The following is a 22793-nucleotide window of genomic DNA, read 5'->3' on the forward strand; positions in this document are numbered from 1 at the left end:
TATTATACGAAATATATATTTATGCATGGATATATAGGTATCCTTGTCGTCCATGTATGTTTGGTAAGAAACGAAAAAAAAAAAAAATAAATAAATAATAACAATAACAGCAATAAGATAAAGGTAAAATAAAACAAAACGAGAAACGAAAGAGATGCGACCAATAATCGAGTCGTGTAAAAAAGAAACTTCTCGTGCCAGTGGTGGATTTCCTTTTCGTTCTTTTTTTCTTTTTTTTTTTTTCTTTCTTTTTTTTCCCACAAACTCTTTTCCGCCAATCGATCTCTCTATCCACATGTCGAAGTGAGCCGTCTCCCGTTCTACAACAGGCAAGAAGCTCCGTTTCGACCGGATTATGCATAGCTTCTCTTTCTCATTTTATCCTTTCGAATTTTCGTCGGGACCAGTGTCCAGGCTCTCTCCCCTCCCCCCCCTTTTTTTTTTTTTAGTTTCCTTTTTCCTTTTTCTTTTATCCTAATTTTTTTCTGTCAGGCAACAGATAGAACGAAAACACAGCGAGGCCGCGCGTGTCTATCCTCCACCACTGCAGAGAAACACCACGAAAAGCCAAAATATACACGGAACACGCACACACGTTGAACACACGTCTCGCTTTCCGTCTGCTCGACATGTATATTTTATTATACCGATTGTCCTCGCGACTCTTACTCAATCCCTATTGTTCCAACTTCTCTACGAAACAAAATCTCCATATAATTCCTCCGTATCTCTCTCTCTCTCTCTCTCCCTTAACCACTCGTGCATCGACCTATTTACATTCCCCTACATTCGTGGCGATGAATGTTAGGATTCAGAGAGTTCATTTGAGAGAAAAGTTACTATCTTTTTTTTTTTTTTTTTTTTTTGCAAATGACATTAACGAGAAATAACTTTCGATTGCTTTGGAGAATTATTTTTTATAAATGGACATTGAAAATGAATGTTGAAAATGACCTCGAATGGTCATTATCTATGCAGTGTTCATTAAGAGTGTACAAATAATTTTCGAGAGTAAATCGCAAAAAGTAAATTGGATTACAGTATCTCGTTAACTGGCTATATCTGTGATGTATTATTGGAGAATCTCTAGTGTTCCTTCAGTTTCTCTTCTCTATTAAGCGTATATCTAATATGTTTGAAAGTTTTAAAATAAATGGTTGTAATTGTCGATTCTAATGGCAATAAATCAAAATTTCGCCAAGATCGGTTAAGAAAGTAATAATACACAGTGTCTTTTTATTATTTTTATAGTTGTTCGATGGTATTTGTGTAAATTAGAAATATATTAGGAGATTAGAAGACATGAACTTTCACATCTCTTAACCGAAGCGTTGAAAAACTTTGCTTAAGAATACCATTTTATCATATTAAATACTCGAACGCCCAACTCGCACAATTGCTTTCCATAGAAAACTTTAAACTTCCAATTCTTCCAAGAGGATAAATTTAACCAAGATTTCCAATAATTCTCTCGAGATCTTTCAATCTTAAGTAACAAAGATAAAATTTCTCCAATTATCTCAAATAACTCTTAACAGCCTTTCCATCGCCACCACCTCGATCGTAGAAAACCATCCGATCGGTTACCTCCTCCTGTTACTTTCCAATTTTATTCCTTTCTTTTATTTCACACACAAAAAAAAAATTATACAAGTATCGCGCAATGTTCAAGTATGATGGAAATGTACACAACACATAAATGTGCATGAGAGGCCGTGTATCATTGATATCTTCTCCATCAGCGACGGTTCCTCGAGTGCGTTTCTTCCGATCAATAGGTACTCTCGTGAGGATGTTTCACCAACTGATCGTATCTCATTAGTTTATAGGTAAATAGTTTTCGAGCGGAATATCCATATTATGTGGGATCGTCGAGAATTCGAGTTTCGGAATAAATCGGGAAAATTCGGATGAGATCGGAATCCAAATACTTTCGTCAATGATCGAGCACGATCGACGATCGAGTCTTCGAGCCGATGTTATCGAAATCGAAGGCTCGTTCATGCTTGTGAGCCAGAATCGATTCTGGAAAGAGCGATAATTTGATTTCGAGTTGATTTTGCACCGATCGAATCGAGGGTTAACGTGTTCGATTATCGTCGAAAGTTTCGAGATGGTGGAAAGAACATAGGAGGCTATCTCACTTGATCACATTCGAATTTTTCTGAGAATCTGTTTCGAATTCTTATTTTCGATATCCGGCACGCCTCTAATCCTCTTCACTCGATCTTTCGTGGTCCACGCATATGGTATTCATAGAGCAACGTAGACTCGATCGTTCGTTACAATTATCTTGAATAAGATCTGGACAAGAGAGAGAGAATCGTTTTCGAGCCAACCGATCGTTCCTTCCTTGTCGATGAAATAAGTCGAGCAAGCATCCTCTTCGATCCGTTCGATCGGATCTTATGGCGTAACACGTTCACAGTTATCGTTCACAATGAATTCTGTTTTCTTTTTTTTTTTTTCCTGTTCTCTCATTTGCATGAAACACGCGAATAATCTTGTCGTGAAACTGAAAAAGGATGCGTGTATTAATACGATGTCAAGCTTTCGTTTCGATCTGAAAATTTGTTACGGCACAATTTATTCGTAATAGGCCATGTATTAACACAATTTACACAATTAAGCAATTCAGTTCTACAACAAACATTACACCGAGAAACGAACAAAATCGATAAGTGACGGGGCCAAGAAGAATGCGAAACTTCCATGCTGATCAATGATCATTGAGAAACGAGTCATTTTTCTTCGGATAGACGAGGGAAAAAATTACGCGATATTTCATAAGGTAATGGAATCGTTAAATTGGAATGGGGAAGGTGGCGATAGCGTTTAAAGGGGACGTTTCTAACCGAGGATTGTTGTCACAATTGTTTTTATCCTTTCTCTTGTTTCGTATAATTTTATTTCGATTTCTGGAAAACACGTCTCTCGATATTTTGCATTCAATGATTTTTTTCAAGATTTTCCTTCTTTCTGTATCAGTTTGATTGTGTCTTGCCTACAGCATGAGCCATGGCGCAGCGAACAGACCAACGAATCAATCAGGCTTTCCGTCCAATCGTCTCGAGACCCTATCTTATTTTCTCGCCATCACGTTAATTATCACACACTGAATGTGTTTACTTGCGCTTGCGTTTGAAGAACGTCTTGTTGCCTCCCTCTGCTTTTGTTTTTCTATCTCCTTCTATCTTTTTTCCGTTCTGTTCGACGAGAGCCAGATTCGCGAGCGTTGGTTCGATCATCGATCTAATTAATCGTTCTCAGTCTCGGGCGATCCCGATCTTCGTAATTGACGATGATTTTTTGATGATTCTAATTTCGTGTTTAAATTATTTCTCTTCCTTTATTTTCTTCTCTTTTCATTTTTTTTTTTATGTTGTAAAGAGATTCGTGTACTAATAAATTCTATATTTCGAAGATAATGGGATTATCTAAATTTTTGAAATTTTTGTGGCTTTCTAGTAATCGAAGCACGTATTGTTTAAAGATTTTATAGAATTTTGTATCCTGGAATTGCAGTATTGAAATATATATAAATAAATCGAATATATAAATATATAAATAACAGCTGCCAATGATCGATTGAATTTCAAAGTTTTTCTTTTTTCTTTTGAGAATCGATTTCGACTTATCGATATGACAAGAATTACAATCCACTCTATATAAAATTTATTTTCATCAAATATTCTAAATTTGCTTCCTTAACGAAATTAAAGATACATGATATCTCTGATGTCGTTAAATCTCGTAGAGGTGAAAAGCTATCTAGAGAATTATTAAGATCATCCGTTACGAAACTCAATGAAGGCTCAAATTGGGATCAGTTTCAAGGTGGAAAGTCGAGGAAAGGAGGGACCGGTAATTTTCTTAATTAACGTCCTTCGTCACCGTATTAAAATCAAATCGTCTTCGATTATCTCAGCTGAATCGATTCGCAAATTCGTTTTGCAAACGAGCAGTAATAGGAACTTGATAAATTGCTGACCGTGGTTCAGCTGACCGTGATCAAATCAAATATTATTCGTCTTGACATTTAAAAGATTCGAATAATCGAGATGTTAGACTCATTATCCCCGTCATTTAACAATTTGGGGTACATCTGTAATTGAAATTAACGCGTCACAAATTCGAGAAATTTAAAAACTGATGACTGATCTGTTAAAGAGTGTTCGTTAATTCTTATTAAATATTCGAGGATTAAAAAAAAATTTTAGAATTATACACGTTGTATTAATTTTTCAAATTAATACGGATTTCCTTAATTCTCAATTGATACGTGCTTATATAATTGGATCATAGATTATGACGATGATTTAATTAGATTACTTAATTTCGGAATATTTCAATATAAATTCAAATGAAATGAAATAAAAAAATATAGATTAAAGTAAAAAATAAAATCTGAAATTAAATAACTTGATCTAAATCATCATATATATTAACTCTGATTCAGATATGCAAATTAGTAGAGTTTTCATTATCATTCCATCAAAAGATTCTCAGAATTTCTTGGATTAATACTTGACGTATTTGCATTTCTGTTAATTTTCCAAAATAGCAAGGGTTCTACGAAACCTGCGATGTGTGATATATATTGTTTCGTGACTTATCGTTTTCTTGGAAATCATACCACTTCGTGGATTTATTTCCGCAGAGGAGAAAAACATTTCCACGAAGGATTCTGTGTATCTGAAGCAGCATCAGTGGATCAGCTAAAAACAGCACGTCTAATGATACACGACACACTTGGGCGTACTTAAAGCTGATTTACAACAACGGTCCAATACTCTGGGGATTATATCCAGATTTAGAGCTCGCAGGATATGGTCCAGCCACGATGAGTTCACGATCGTTCGATATTCTCATACTTTATTTATTACTTAAAAAAAAAAAAAAAAACTCTTAATCAATGAAATTCGTTGTACATGGATTTTTGAGTTGAGATGTTACGTTGTTCATTTATAATTTTTGTTTTAATATAGTTTTTGACAATTTTTTTTCTTTAGAATTATAGAATTTTTAAGTTTTTTTTGATATTAACAATTTACAAATTAATGTTTATATATAAAATCGTGGAACTTGTTCGAAACTGGATCATTAGTTCAAATAGTTACATTTTTCGAACTGATTCGTAAATAAATATATATTTGTTTAATCATTGATTATACAATAATACAACCGCTTACTTCGAATCTTGAATATCTCGGCATTAATTCAAGACTATTATCAAATCTTACAATTCTTGTAATATTAAAATTGCAATTTCTAATTTACGAATTTATTATCATTATATTTTCAAAATCAATTGATCATTCACAGAATAATATCTTCAGTTTTCATAATTATTCAATCAAAAGAGGCAAACTTACATATTGTTCAATAATGAAATGCTAAACAAATAAATTAAATCCAAATTTACATTTCAATACAATTAATTCTAAACAATCAATTTTAATTTTAAATTTATCGTTAAAAGTAAAGTCTTGAACAACGACAAAAATCACATCTACATCTGTCGAGAAAAACCAAGAATACCACGAAATATACATAATTCAAAATATACACAAAAAAGAAGAGAAAAGAAACAACGATAGTGAAAAAAAAAAAAAACAATTAACAAACAAAGGCACAAAAAACATCATTCCAACAAAAAAGAAATAACAATACAAAAAAAAAAAAAGAAAATTAAAAAAATGAAAGTAGTAGGCATATTGCGAGAACACGTTTCCGAATGGGTTTACAGATCCCCCTTTATCAACAGCCGGAGAGGCACTACGAGCGTCGGGCGACACCGCCCCAACCAGACCGAACCAGCAAGGTGTGCCTGCCTAGTAACCCCGAAACCAAGGCCAAATGCCCTTTCTTGATTCAAGCGTTCGTTAATTTAAAACTTAATGTTTCTACGTATAAATATAAATACATATATACATATATATATATATATATATATATACGTTAGATCATTATTTATCACATCTACTTATATATATATATACATATATATATTACATTTTTGTTACGGTTGATTATTGATTATCGTTACGATGTTTATTATGACCGTTTTTTCGATTGATTATCGTTGTCGTTTGGTTTGGAAGTTTCCTATATATATATATATAGAGAGAGAACGAGTGCATAGTCTTGCCGTGTGATCATATCTTTTTTTATTCTTTTTTTTTTTGGATTTTTCTTTTCTTTTTTATTTTATTTGTTTTGTTTTGTTCAATATTGAGTATCCAATGATACGTTTGATACACCATACACCACGCCTGATGATACATACGGACATACATATACAAGTGGTATACACACGTATATTTGGAAATTTTTAAATCCATTTCTTGAAAGAAAGCGATGCCGGTCAAGAGCTTTCTTACGCAGCGTGGCTGTATCGTGATCGATTGATTTATTTTCTTTGATTTATATAATTTTTAGTTTTGTTTCATTTATTGTTTCTCTCTCTCTCTCTTTTAATTTTTAATTTTTAATTTTTCAATTTATTAGAGATGGTTCGTTCCTTAGAAATCGATGTTGTTGCACGATGGCATAGAAGTGTGACATGACTAATGAAATATATTATATTATAGAGGATAGAAAATTTCGTTCTGTTCGTTTCTGTGTCTGTGTATTGCATCGTGACAGATTTCTTGTGACATGCGACCAATGTTTACATAGTACGAATTTTAAATTATGTAAATCATCGAGGATTTTGTCACTGTGATTCGAACCACTGTGGTGGAAAGCGTGGAGAGGCAAACCGTGAGAATTTCCACGAATCAAAGATCAACCTTTGGACGTTGACTTCTGCTTCTGTTTCAATCTACGTGAAACAAAGCTCTTGATCCGGCTAGCCTCCATTAGTCCCGTAGTCCATATATACATATATATATATATATATACATATATATACATATGTACAATTGCAAACTGTCACATGGATCGCGTGAAGCGTTAATCACGATCTTACGACGTTTCGAAATCGTGAAGAATCGTAACTTTGAAACGAATGGACGAATGATACATACATATCCAAAATGTGATAGAATTTTTAAACGTCCATGTTGCATCGATCAGCTCGGTGATCCTTGTGAAAAAAATATTTTTGGGTGTATATGACATGTATATTTTTTATTTCTGTCAGGTCTTGTTGGAGAGATGCGTTAGGTACTAATAATGCGTTTTTATTGTATAGTCACAGAGTCGTGTCGAATACCGGGAATCTTGAACGAAAGGAACGATTTCAGACGAAGAAATTTCAACGAATTACCCCGACGATTGATTATAATTCTTCATCCTTAATCATCGCCACGTCCCTTCGTTGCATAACCCTCGAAATTTGCCATTTACCACACGACACGAGGTGTGCATGTATATCGATCGTATACGGATCGATACGTTCATTAAATGTTTCGTTGCGGAAACTGCAATAAGCGAAATAGAGAGAGAGAGAGAGAGAGAGAGAGAGAGAGAGAGAGAGAGAGAGAGAGAGAGAGAGAAAGAGACGCGTGCACGTATAATTGTGACAACAGAGATCTGACTGCGCATGGTACGCCATGAAAGTGAATATAGTGATACACGTACTTATATTACACGTCACTCGATAGACGCGATGATGATTAGGAATGAAGGATCCTCTTCGACTTTGGTGAATGGGAAAAATTTCTTCCGAAAAAAAGAAAGAAAAAATGGTGATGAGGAGGGGAAAAAAGAGGACAATAATGAAACGAAAAGTGAAAGAAAAATTTCGAACCAACCTCGAACAAAAGGACCAGGGGACAATAGGGAAACGATATCTGAGGTATTCGACACGACGCGCTATCCACATGGCTGCTCTACAGACGAGAAAGTTGGTTGGATTGACCGTAGGTCTGCCTGTGAGTGTTAGGTGTATATTAACCCTATTTGCTCGACATTTTTTGGCAATGTGCCCGTGTTCAGTGTGTGTTCCTACGTTTCATCCCTCCCCTTCCCCCTTCTCCTCTCGCCCTCATCGTGTATACGCATATATATATACATCTTCCCAAGAGTCAGTCAACCCCAGACGAATTTTTTTCTCTTTGATCCGTCGTCTCGTTTTCCTCCCTCGTTTTGCTTGCTGTTTTTGTGTCGTTTTAGATGCCTGATTTATTTCAAACGTTTCGAACGTATTTTATATTCCTTGGCCCCCCTCGTCGTCCATTTCGGTATCCTACTCGGAATTGTTTGAAATTTCGGTTGTTGGAAATTCCTCCCTTTCGTTGAAAATTGTTGCGTTCTGTGTTTTTAAGTGGAAGAATAAAACGATGGACAGACGCGAATCGTCGTCGAACCAGTTTCCCACGTAGTATAATTTTCATTTGATTCGATCGATTTTTCAAAGACAAAGTTCTTCTAAAGTATTCATAAAAACATGCGGTGTAGTCACGCTCAATTGATCAAATTTTTAAATATTGAAATATTGAATATTCGATATTCGTGTATATATCTATGAAACGAATTATACAATAATTTGCAAATAACGTTATATATTCATATTTTGTATAATAAATATGTAATAAATACGGGTTTATAAACATTGTGGCCATCGATCAACTGGCTTTAAATTTTAATAAATGAAAGATGATTTAAAACATCATAATTATCATCGATGACGGTAATCGACGATAATCGTTATTTTAATTTCGGTGATCGATTTAACGACTGTTAATCGTGTGAACGTGACTATTCCAATCGATCGATCCCTACGATTTGTATATTTCATTCTAATACCCAATTGTTCAATTTGTCCCAATTTGTTTGTTCTTGCAAATCTGTTGCTCTCTCACTTGACAAACTTTATTTATTATCGATATATGCCCGTGAATTTTATCATGGTAGATCCCTCGTTGTTTTATCGAATTTTTCTGTTGCGAGAACGTAGTAGAGTAGATGATAAATGAATCGTTCAAATCGAACGTGATTCTCCCTCATTGTACATGGAATATCTCGTTGGTCTCGCATTTTTGCGAAAAAAATTAGCTTGAAAAAAATAATAAACAATTCTTTCGAAGAATCGGAAAATTTTCGATGAAAATTGGATGAAAAATTGCGAAACTTTTTTATTTCAGACAATTAAAGAACCAGGTACATACTCCTTTCGAGATCGATGCTCGAAAAATACCCCGGTCTTTTCCCCGATCTTTATGAATATCGGTTCAAATTCGATCCCCTAGAGGTCACCACCGATCGATGGCCGGTATACAGAATTTTCAACCACTCGAAGCGCCACCTCGAAAACCCTGACCGAAATGGATCTTAGAGAACGATTAATCATAGCTGTCGCAGAGGAGTGATAAATTGCGAGAGATTCGCGAAACTCTCCTTCCATTCGTTCATTTTCATTTCGTCCAGACACAATCTGACGAAGGAACACAACGAGCATTGTTTCTGCAATTTTCTGCAAACGATTTAAATCCGTCTAAATTCAAATATCGCGGTTTAACAGGGGCGAAGAAACAAGAACAGATCAGACCTAATAATAATAATCGATCATTGGATATCGATATCGTTTAATTTTTCTTCGTTTCTTATTTTGTCATATTTTGCGATTCTTTTCTTTCTTATGATTTTTACACACGTTTCTTCTGCGCCCTGATTTTTTTTTTTTTTTTTATTTTTCACGAGGTGTTGTCGCGAGAAACAACCATTCAGTCACGAAACTTTGATAACACTCTGTACATTGCACAAATGTAAAACTGAATCACGCATATATATATATACAAGAAAATAAATGTGATTTGAATTTAATTGATCGTGGAATGACAATTTTGTTTGTTCAATTTGATCAATTAATAATCGATTTTTTATTTACCATTATATACATTTTCTATTTACAAATATTTGAGGATGAGATGGAATCCGACTAAATTGAATCGAGGAAGAGAAAAATCCAGAAATTTATTCGATGAGATGAGGAGATGAACTTGAACACAAGCCTCGACTAGTTCGAATTTTTATTATCCTTCTACCTTTTACTAGATCCCTTTATATTCCTTGTAGCAGGAGGTATCGATATTTGTACACAATTTTTTTATTTTCTCAGCATTATCCACCGGATTTTTACTTTCTTTTTCTTCTTATTATCGAAACACCTTTGAACTTTATTAAAAATGAAGTTGATCCACGATCGATGAGACGAAAAAAAAGGAAAAGACATATATAAAAAAAAAAAAAAAAAAAAAATCGATATTCTATTCATCGCAATTCTTCGTCGCAAAGACGATCTCCCGATTGAACTTAAACTCTTCTTGATTTTATACATCATCGCTATTAACTCGCTAAGAAAAATAAAAGGAAAAAAAAAAAAAAGGAAAAAAAAAAAAAAAGAAAATAAAATAAAAATCAATCTCTCGAGCCTTTTATTACGAGCTTTGATAAGAAACTGCGGCTTCACGCTTGGCGCGATTGCTGCAACGAAAGCTTTGATACTAACGAATGGCTTCTTGGTTCTTACTTCTCTTTACTTCTCATGTTATCATTAAATTTTAATCTTTTTATCTACTATCATTACATATTTATTCTTGTTCTTATTATTATCATTCTTATTACTATTATTTCCATTATTATTATTATTATTATTATTATTATTATTATTATTATTATTATTATTACTATTATTACTATTATGTGCTGTTTACGGTCAATTTGTGCATCATTTGTTCTCCACACCATACTTTTTGATTCACGTTTTATGCGCCAATCCATTATCGCGTTATTGCACTCCAGATATACGGTATAACACATACGGTATCACCGATCACAATGAACAAAAAAAAAAAAAAAAATGGAAAAATATACAAATGTATCATAAAATATAAGTAATAAAAAGAAAATAAAGGACACATGCCAGAATACAATATATAAACGAACGAACGAACGAATGAACACAAAAAACACTCACGTTCTAATTATATAACACGATTATTTATTTATTTATTTATCTCCTCCCCCTTTTCTAATCGATGATATCTACACGATGAACCAGCGTACGAGAAGAGGATGGACGATCAGAAATTTATTTCATCCGCTCCACGTGCGTGTATAATCTCGATCGATACCATTCACCAAACCGGATGGAATGATGCGTACACGCAACAACCGAGAAAAATTTATACCTTGACGAACCTATATATAATATATATATATAGTCTGTCATAATTCTGTTATGAATAAAATTGGAAAAAGGAAAAAAAAAAAAAAGAGTAAAAGAATGCGCGTTGTTCTCGATTCGTCAATCGATATGGATTATCACAATTGGCGCGCAAATTCGAATCGAAATTAAGCGAAAATGGAGATGTTACGTGTCTTTTTTTTTTAGGAACATCGTCTTTCTACTGTCCCTCTTTTCGAAAACAAAACTGCTCTCTTGCACTTGGAAATATGGTTTAACGAGAGAACAACGGATGAAGGAAAGAACGAAATCTGAGAAATCTGAGACGAAAGGAAAGAGTGGAATAGACAAGGAAGGATAAAAGAAAAAAAGAAAAACGAAAGTGCAGAAAGGGGGGGAAAGAAGGAAAAGAAAAAGAAAGAATAAAGAACAAGAAACTCGAACGTCTCCTTAACGTCGCCTTAAACCGATCTTGCTCCTTCTATTTTCTAATCCCTCTCTGTCTGTCTGTCTCTCTCTCTCTCTCTCTATCTATCTCTATATATATATATATCTCTCTCTCTCTCTTTCTCTGCTAAATTTAAATATTTATATGTGTATATATATATCTCTCTCTCTTTATTTCTATTTCTGTCTGTTTCTTAAATATTGCACAGCAACAAGAATATATGATTACGTCATATAAGGAAAAAAAAAAAAGAGGAAAGGAAAACAAAAAAAAGAAAGAAAATTGACCAGTTCTTTCGTTCACCACCACCATTTCGACGAAGTTTCTTCACTTCCTTTCTCTGTCTTCTTACGTTCTTTCGTTTTCAATGTCTCTCTTTCTTTCTCTCTCTCTCTCTCTCTCTCTTTCTGCCTTTCTCTCCATTTCTCTTTCTCTCTATTTCCCTCCCCTATATCTTTATCTATATATGTATCCCTCTCTCTCTCTCTCTCTCTCTCTCTCTCTCTCTCTCTCTCTCTCTCTCTCTCTCTTTCTCCACCTCTTTATTATCGAATCTCTTGATAACCTGGCCCTTTTCTTACTACGTCTTGCTATGTCCCGCTTTCTTTTGTTTCTAGATATTGCAGAACCTACAAAAAAAACGCACTGAGCGGAGGGGGCGCCTAAGCTCTGACAATATGAGTAAAAAGAAGTCCGGTTTCAGCAAAAGCGACCTTATTTTTAAGGTAACCCGCCCTAACGAATGCGCGAGCTCGCGTCCGCTCGGGATTCGCGATCGTCTCGTCGAACCCGCCTCGAGACCACCTTTTGGGGTCCCGTTTTCACGAGACTCGAGCGAACCACGCCGACTCTGCCCGTCCTGTATCGTGTTCTCCTTCGGCTCGAAAAATATCCAGAAAATCGAAAACGAAAAAGTAGATCTTCCAAAAATAAAAATCTTAATGTATCATCCTGATTCTGATTTTGTGTTATTCATATATATATATATGTATATATGTATATATGATGTAACGTCACGATTCTCGTTTGAACATCAAGTTTTCGATTGGATTCGAAAATTGAACGGGTCCAAAAGTCGTGTGATACGTCAGTTTCCACGATGATTATTAATCTCGAAAGACAAGTGATATCTCTGACAGTTCGATCGTCAGAAGAGTAATAGAACGAGAACCAAAGGAAACAAAAAAAAAAAAAAAAAGAAAAGAAAAGAAAAAGAAAAAGAAAAAATGGGAAGTCAGAAAGTGTGTCGTTCGATCGATGTCTCGCGAAAAACAGGAAGAGCGATCACGAGGAGGCTGGACGCAGGAGCTGTACGCTGATTGGCTCGTTGGTTTATTACAAACATTCGCTTCTACTTTCCGCCGCATTATACATTACATATTACCCGCAGCAATAGGCTATGCTTCTTATACATTCACCATCGGCACCCGCCTAGCGATGAGAAAGTACCAAAGTGTATTTTATACATCATACCTATATATATATATATAATACGTACATATGTGTGACATTATTATATATGTATACTTTAGAGAAAAAAATATCATCGATCAAATTCGAGTTGTGGAAAGAGAAAAGATAAACATATATATATAACGAAAAAACTTCTGCTCTCGAAGAAGCCAAAGTTGATTCTCTCTGACTCGTTTTCGAGACGATTCGTCATCTCGTTGTCGAAATTAGAACTGCTTGCCCCCATACGAGAAAGTGACAAAAGATGCAATAATAATAGAATGAAACGAAATTAAAAACAAAAAAAAAAATAAGAGAGAAAAAGGAAATGACACGAGTTGTAACATGAAATACTCGAAATATCGTGATGAAGCAAACGACTTCACGTAGAGATGCAATGGTTTACTCATAAATCTCTCCTCTCTCTCTCTCTCTCTTTTTCTATTTTTTCTCTATCTCTTTTTCTTTCTAAATCTTACTCTCTCTTTCTTTCTCTCTATCACTCTTTATCCCATTAATCTAATTCGTATTTTATATTCTTCCAATCTTCCGCGATATTCAGAAAAAAACAAAGAAGCTGTAGCTTATTTCTTCTCCAAACTTGATTAGACTTATGTTTCTCTCTCTCTCTCTGTCTCTCTCTCTCTCTCTCTCTCTCTCTGTCTCTGTCTCTCTTTTCTTTATTCCAATGATATATCTCCTTTCATCACCTCCAAATCCTATCGTTATCCATTAGAACTTTCTCAGCGCTCTCCAATGATGATGATGATGGTGATGATGATGATGATGATGATGATGATGATGATGATAATGATGATGATGATGATGATGATGATGATGATGATGATGATGATGATGATGATGATGATGATGATGATGATAATGAAGATGATTGACGAAGATAATGATGATCCTTCTAATTCCATGGAACGATCGATTCGACGAGCAAGAAAAACAAACGGTCGCCGTCTTGTTTCATTATTATTACCAAACCCACTGTCCAATGCACTATCTGTTGAAACGCTTTTTTGATCGCTAGACGGTGTGCACGATCCTTTGGAAACGAGCGCACGTTGATTGGGCGTCCCTTCTCTGTCGCTTTGTTGCAAATCGCACACACTGTGTTGCCCTGCTGTTAGCGATGGGCGGTGGACACTCTCTGCCCCGGGTTCTCGCGAGACTCTCCTTGCTCGAATTGCTTTTGGATGTATTTTGGGGGGACGTTGGGGATCCGGGGGATACGGTGAACGTCTCTAGACGGGGTCCTGAACAACTGTTTCGAACTGTTTCGAACCGTTTCGAACTTGTTTTGAGAACGTAAGACCATGATTTCGTTCTTTTGTTAGGCTTAGATCCAGCTACCAAATGTCTGACAACTTTTCGTTTCGTTAAATTAGACAAAAATTTTGATTGGAGAGAGTTAAATTGGTCTGAGAGTTATGGATAATCTGATGAATTTGAAGAAAATGTAGATGATAAATAAAACGTAGTGGTAGAAGTAGAAGGTAGAAGGAAAGATTGTCATTTTCTGCTTAGAGTAAGTTAACATTGAATTCTCGATTTGTATAATTAGAACTTTTTTTTCAGATATAGAGAAATGAAGTGATTTACGGTGTAGGTAAAATTAAAATTGGTACGAGAATTAATTAAAAATTCTTTCAGTAAATCATTCCTACCTTAGTGATTATATAATAAATAATTAGAATTAGAGAAATGTCCTTTGCAAATGTACCACCAATTGAATATTTATATTTATTTTAATGAATCTAGTACGCAAACCAGTACGAGAACGAATTAAGGATTCTTCCAGTAAATCTCGTTCTACCGTGAACTAATCAATTTCCTACTTCCTGTAAGTATCTTCCCATTTATAACTTAAATTTCCCAAGAAAGAGGACAGCAAAATGTTTACAATTACTTCATTCGTATCCACGAGTATCCCTTTAGAGAAGAAAGACCACGTTAAATTCCAATTTCGATGGAAAACCACTCTTAGAACACGAACGTTTTTGAAAAGACATATATATATATATATATATATATATATATATATATATATATATATATATATATATGTCATATATCCGTTCATATATGTGAAAAGATTCGAGATTCAACGTGTTTTATAGCGCGATTCAAATCTAATAGCCAGCTGTAATCGTTATAAAAAATCTATACCCCCGAAGAGAACCATCCCCCTCCCCCGGTGCCCCCCGCCACCTAGCGTTCTTTTTTTATCCTAGACGAATAACGGGGGGGAAAAAAAAAAAGAAAGAAAGAAAAACACGGAAATGAAACGAATGAGACAAGAAAACAGAATAACAATTAAGGTGCATTGTGTGAGAGTAGAGAGCTCGCTACCCCTGCCGCTGCTCTACGAACAAACCTTCAACAATTCTCGCCTCCTCTCTGTCCTACAGCTCCTTGAGCCTCTGTTGCTTCTCAGCCAAGAAAAAAAACTGCACCCCTTTGTGATATACTGGCTGGCTATCTGTTGTGTGGCTGCAAGTAGGAGTAAAGAAACAGAAAAAAAAATCACAGTAAAAAAAAAAAAGAAATTAATAAAAGAAATACAAAATATATATATAAAAAAAAAAAAAAAAAAAGAAACTATAGCGAGAGAAAAAAAGGTGGCTTGCTTCTCGTTGCTTGGAGCCTGGCTTTTTCGCCGCTTGATGATTATTTAACTCGGCAGCTGGCGTTTCTTTTACGTTCTCTGTCTCTCGCTCTTTCTCTCTTTCTCTTTCTCTCTCTCTCTTTCTCTCTCTTTCTCTCTTACTCCCTGTCTCTCTCTCTCTCTCTCTCTCTCTCTTTCTCTCTCTCTCTCCCCCTTTCTGTCCGCCATTTTTCGTTGCGTTTTTTATTTTTTCTCTACGTTTTTTCAATATTTCTTCCGTTCCACATTTGGCTCCGTCAGTTTATCATAGTCCTCCTTTGTTCTCCTCTTTTTCTTCTTTTTAATTTTTTCCATACGTTCTCTGTTTATTTTGTTCAATTTTTCAGTTTCCTCCGTTCTCTCAGTCTTACGATCTAAATTCAAAAAAAAAAAAAAAAAAGCGTTTAAAAGATCTGAAGAACGTTCCTGGAGAACGTTCAGTCCCGATTGATGATCGATCGTCCTCCTTGGCAACCATAACCTCGTTATAACCTTTATTTTCTTCTTTCTTCTCTCCTCCCCTCCCTCCCTTTTTGCGTTTTCTCCCACATTCTGCTCCCTTCAATTTGTTCAGTTTGTTCGTTGCGTTGTTTCCTATTTTGTTCCACCTTGGTTACTATGTGTTCGTTAATTTCGTTGATTAGTAACGCTGTTGCCACACTTGTGCGCGATCGCGCGCGTGGACGCGCGCCATCTTCTTTGGCGCGGCGTGTGCACACGCGCACGATTCGCGCAATTGTACAATATACAAACGCCATTATATCGTTTTACTTGTACTTTTGACCATTGATGATCATTTAGCTGTTCATTTATTATAACCGTGGAGAGTTGTGTTACGACCAAACGCTTTCGTCTTTTTTAAATGGACTTGTGACTGTCTCTTGTAGAACAGAAGGTTGGATGTTCAGTTTTAATTCAATGTATATGTATATGTATTATCGTTCCTTTGTTTGTGTTTGTGTCTCGTTATCTTTCTCCTTTTTTCTTTTGTTTTCTGAATGATTCAAACCATGCGTATGCATATCCACTATGCGCGCGCAACCATCCGTGAATAGATTATATATATATATATACCGCGTGAATATATTGTAAAATTTCATCTTATGAATTGATCTATTTTGGAACGAAATTTTGCGATTCGATTAATTCATTCATTACGATTCGATATATTTGTCTTCCAAATTATTTGAACAGAGAAACATGTTACGTAAATTCCAATTATACTGAACTGTTTATTTTTTGATGAGTTCAGATAAATGGAATTCTAGTATATATATATACGTTTTTAAAAATCTTAGGTATGAAGTAAAATTGACAATAATTAATTCTTCAATTATCAATCTTGGATATTTATAAATCGCGTATATTTTAAAAATAATATATTTTCCTAAAATTGTATATTCTATACCATAAAAGAAAATACTTGGAAAATGAAGTAGATAAACTTCGAAAATATATAATTTCTGTATCAAATTGCAAAAAATACTTGAAAACAAGAAAATAAATTTAAAAAGTATTTAATTATTCTACGTATACATACTTTATTAACTATTAATTAAAGAAGCTTTTCTTTCAATATTTTATTAAAAAAAAAAATATCCCAAGATTTTTAAACGTACAAACGTGCAAAAGACAAACGAAACAAAAAGAAACAATTTTAAAACAACAAAGAAAGAAAATAAGGAAGAAAAAAAAAAAAGTAATTTCTGATCTTTGTGCGTCTACATTGTGTGTCTCTCCCGCCAAGATGTGTAACGCGCGCGTGTACGTGTATGTATAATACGCATGCAATAATACGATGTTTGTTAGTTTGTTCCTTTGTTTATTTTTTTTCTTGTTTGTTTTAATGCCAGGTAATGTATTGAAATCTAGTTGTGGTATAGCAGTAAGTCTTTTTCATCTCTACTTTTTTTACCCGTACTTGTCCAGTAGGCGCAGAAACAACACACACATACACACACACACATACACATATGTGATTTAATCAGCAATCATGGATACCATTATCACGATTATAGTAACACACGCCGTTTTTACAATTCTGCCGAACGGCCGGATTCTGCGCGCTTTTGTGTCGAGATCGAATGACGATTTCACCACAATTCCTTTGTGGATTATAATCCGGAACAAAGTCTCGCGATGTTGTCGTGTCACGTGCGTTTATGCGCATTTTATCCAGATTCAGGACGACGAAACGAGTCCTTTGAAATCGAAATCGATCCCCATTCGCCATTCGATTTCGTGATACATTCGCGATTGGCCGATATTCAGATCGGTGATTCTGATTCGATCGAAGCGTTTTTCGGTGCTCTGTTACCTTGTTATCGAGACCGCTTTATGCATCGATATGCGCTATCTGTGAGATTAATATATTCGTTCAAGAACTAATATTAATATCTGTAGTGTGACTATTTCTTTCGAGAAATAAACGTAGTATCACGGTTTTTATATACTAAGATATTTTATCATAAGTTTTGTTTCGATTATATAGTAATCGTTTTAATTGATATGTTTATTTATTTAATTATTATTAGAAACTTGTGAAAAATCAACGATAATGAAGGAAATGAATTTCAAGAAATTAGAAAAAAAAAAAAAAATACGAATATTTTTGAACAAAAAAATATAGATTACGATATTTGTTAATGAGGAAATGAGTGAAACACTATCATCTTCATTTTTTACAAAAGAAAACTTATAATGCTGTAAATAAAAAATGTAATACCGTTTGTTTTTCTCGGGAAGAAATTATATTTATAGCTTTGCAAATAAATCGTAATTGTAATTAAAATACAAGATTGTATATATTATAATTTCGAATAGAAAGACAAGATATCGATGGAATATTATAATTTAATTAAATAATTAAATCGTGATGCTGCGTTTTGTCCATCCATATAACATCCATAGCAAATAACAAATATGATATTACTTATTTATATTTGAACACAATTGATTTCGTCGAATTTAAACGGAACACGATCGATCACGTAGTACTACGTTTCTTGCATTGCAGAATCTGTGTTACGTAATACAACGTTTCTCTTAAATTGACATTGATCATGCAGTTCTATATTCTTGAATGTGAATCACTATTTACGCTGTATCACACATTGCTACGTAACCAAGATAACGTAAATAATAATTCAATGATGGACGATTAATCATAAATAAATCGCGAATTCCTCGAAAAATAATTATTTATAAATACATCTTTTTTTTTTTTTATCCGACCGTACATCCTCCACGTACCACATCCTCCAAACATTTCAAATTGGCTGCAAACAACTCGACACGCAATTCTTCGTTGATAAACTGATCCGATGATTGTTAAATTATGTAGATCGTGTTTCGTAAAATTTTCCTGTTTTTACGTTCTATTTTCATATCATAATTGAAAATCAATCACAAGTTATACGATTCTGTTGAATTGAAGAAGGAAAATAAGCATAATTCATATGTTTATATTTTCATATGTTTAGAGAAAAGGAAATTTAAAGAAAGCTTTATCTTTAATTCATGTCTCTTTCAAATGATGTGATTGATCTAATCAAAATTGATAATATTTACGCGATCATACATTATACGACTTGTTTCCCATTAAATACTTCAAGTATTTGTGTATATATATATACATTTTCAATTGCATCGAATTATATTCATCGATTAATTTAAGAACAATTACACGACTCTGTAAAAGAAACGCGTACATAAGATTTTCATACAATTAAAACAATCTATGTTTACCACCTAATTAATAGCAAAAAAAAAAAAAAAAAAAAAAAAAAGAGAGAAGAGAAACAAAAACACAAGCTAAATATCGTAAAAATATCGCATTTAAATCTACTATGACAGAACGAGTAACAAATTATTCACGTGCTTAATAACAGATTATTCCCGTAATAAAAACCACACTTATTACCACTCAACAATAAAACAAAGGAAACGAAAGACAAACCGCGCAATATTACAAAGTTCCATATCTCTACATTTGAAACAGGAATCTCTGGAACAATTGTCGACAATCCCATTTACTCGCGATAAAACAAAGCCAATAATAACACACGCCGTATCATCTATTCCGAAAATAATCTCGCCATCTTCTCTACACCGAGGGAAGTGGAAACCGCGCGCTGCCAAGTCCCTCCCTCCTCCAACTTCCGCTACCTCGAGCTCCCGCTAATTTCTCCCATTACCGATTGCGCACAGATAGCGTGTCTCGATGCGATCTCGCGTTTTTCACAGAGCCGGAACATCGACCAAGTTTCGAAATGGGCCCCGGAATCGGGCCAATAAGAAACTACGATAAACGTGGAATGATCTTGGCCTCGAAGTATCGAGAGGCCGCCTCGAAATTGGAAAAGTTCAGTTTTGAGATTGGATCAACGGGGTCGGAGATCGTTTCTCTTCGCGATCCTTCGGCGCGCGCACGCGTGCTTCCGCGGAAGAGAGCGGAAGTGCGCATGCGCGCGCGTTATACGTGTGCTGTACATACACACGATACGCACATCATCGATACAATGGATCCTTAGACTATAGACCTTGGATCGATTTAGAAGCCGTGGAGACCATTCTCGATGGGATTTAAGAGAGCCAAATTATGAAATTATGGATTCGGTTATTCGTATTGTCGTTATTTTATTATTATATTTTTATTAATTTAATAAGTAAGTTTTGGAACGTTGGAAACTTGTCAACATGACCAGTTTTACATTCTTTGCTTTATTATTAAAAGTATATTATTAAAAGTATAAGAATTTTGGTACAAGAATTAATTATATTAGCTGGAATTATAATTATTTATGCGTAGTATATTTAAATAATACTACATATAAAATTATAATATTAATTCTGGTTTTAAATCATTGAATTCTTGGGGAAAGATTGAATAAACGAAACTTGATTTTTATTTTTTTTTTGTTGATAGAACTTGTACAACTGCGTGAAGTATCTTGATCGCGTGTATCAATACTCGTTCGTTTTAATTGGTATTTCGTCGCTTTTTAAATTGTACTTTTTCGACTTCTTCCAAAGTTTCAATATGATACTTGATGATGCTGCTATTGAAAAAAATTTTGCGATTTTTATTGAAACTACTGATTGATTAATTGGCTAATGGTAGATGTTCAACCTCTTGAGAATTTATTAAAAACGAAACAGATAATAAATTTCTGTTATTTTTTTTTTTTTTTTTGAAAAGCAATCGAAAAATTTCATATAGTCGAAAATATTTATTCACAATATTCTTCTACAACTATATTATATCTTTCATAATATTCTTTATTTAACTAAAGAAAGGAATAAACACGAAATGCAAGTTCAGGATAATCGAAAATACAAAATTATTAACAAAATTGGTAAAATTTATCAAATCTCCAGTATACTAATGTAGAAAATAAAATGGCAATTTATTGGTTTCGCGAATTTCAATAGGTAAATAGGAAAAATACGCATTTATCGTTTAACGTATGCGAAATGCGTGGTCGTAAATAATTCTTGACGCATTCCACATGACACGAAAGGAAAAAAACATGGGCGGCATATGAGTTCATTCGCGCTTCTGAAATTCAAATCGCGGCCATTCAAGATCCGAGGCGAATCGCATGAATAATTCGATAAACTCTCGCGTTGAAAAAAACGAATATTTAAACACGCTCGTTCGTTCTCGATGCAAGATTTATTTTGGCTCGCTAATGAATCTTTAATCATTCTGTTAATCGCGTATCGATAAATCTTTTATCGACACGCTCGATTCGAGGCAAACAAATCTGTAAATCCGCGAGCGTGAATTAAAATCTCGAAACAATTTTAATATTTAATATATAAAAAAAAAAAAAAAAAAGGAACGAAATAGCCTAGAAATTTCATTGGCAATCGAAATTTTTTTTCATACACATTTCTCAAATTATTTTAGTTAAACATTTGTAGTTACGAGCGAAAAAATATTCGCTAAATTTTGTTTGTTTTGAATTTTTTTTTCACAGTTTCAGTCAATCTTTCCTCTCGAATTCATTGTTGAAATTTTATACGTTTATATGTTTGTTTATTTTTTAAATCGTCCACGAATACGAATATATAATAACATTTCAAAAAAAAGTTACATAAATTTAAATTACGTAAAAACGTTTAGTATGAAATTATATTGATATAACAAATAAATCATATTACGATCGTAAAATTTTATAAATTTAACCAACTTTAAAATTTTGTAAAATTATATAAACACAACGATATTTCTTCAAAATTGTCAAAATATAAAATTTATATTAAAAATTTATATTAATTTACACACAAAAAAAATCAAAAGCTAAACTGCATTATTTCTCTTATATTCTAATAAAAAAAAATATCATTTATCATATATATATATATATATATCAAAAAAATGCATCATTTCAAAGATAATTTAAAATATCAGCTCTTTTCCCCTCAGAATGGTTTCCGCGTTTTCCAGCTTCTTTTCTTAGCGAGAACTTGGATTCCCATATCGTGCTTATGGCGCACTGTTCAGTCGAACAGTTTGCAGTTCACTATCGATCGAGTGCTCGATCGTTAATCGTCTGACATTTAAAAAGAAACTTGTCCTGAACATGTCTGGACCATAAGCGGGTCTGAGAATCTTGGCCTATCAGTGCAATTGACTGATATACACATATATACGCATATATACACATATATGTATATATATATATGTGTGTGTGTGTGTGTATATATATATATATATTTATATTGTATACATTTTTGTTTTGTTTCATCTGTTAGAGCATTCGTAGAGTGATCATTACTATAAACGTTTTTTAGGTTACATTGACTTGTTCTTTTGTGTGCCACGTGATGCGTATTTTCTAATGTAGCATGCTTTTTGAACTGAAAACTGAAACCCGGGAGTATGAACAGCGAAGATTATTTAGGAGGAAAAAAAAAGACACTAAAATCGTTCGCGTTCAGATTCGAGAAATTTTGTCTCGATCTTTAAATATATTATATATATATATATGTACATATTAAAGAAGATGAAGACGAATAAATTATTTAAATTTCCTTCTTTTCATAAAAAATTCTTAAATATATCGATCAAAGGTCAATTAATTTCTGTAAATATA

General features: G+C 33.8%; 1 protein-coding gene across 4 annotated transcripts in view; it reads left to right on the forward strand.

Annotated features, from left to right (window-relative positions):
* Positions 1 to 22793, forward strand: part of Ih (hyperpolarization activated cyclic nucleotide gated potassium channel Ih) — a 130971-nt gene that overhangs the window by 102446 nt on the left and 5732 nt on the right. For 2 of the 4 annotated variants that reach the window (XM_086914770.1, XM_086914771.1), the window contains exon 7: positions 12200 to 12307. The exons of the other annotated variants lie outside the window; for them this stretch is intronic. In XM_086914770.1, coding sequence (XP_086770896.1) covers positions 12200 to 12307 — 108 coding nt within the window. The remainder of the gene's footprint in view (positions 1 to 12199; positions 12308 to 22793) is intronic. 4 annotated transcript variants of the gene reach the window in all.

Source organism: Apis florea, unplaced genomic scaffold (genome assembly GCF_048593485.1).
Source record: "Apis florea isolate Af1SG1 unplaced genomic scaffold, ASM4859348v1 contig_3741_pilon, whole genome shotgun sequence".
NCBI lineage: Eukaryota > Metazoa > Arthropoda > Insecta > Hymenoptera > Apidae > Apis > Apis florea.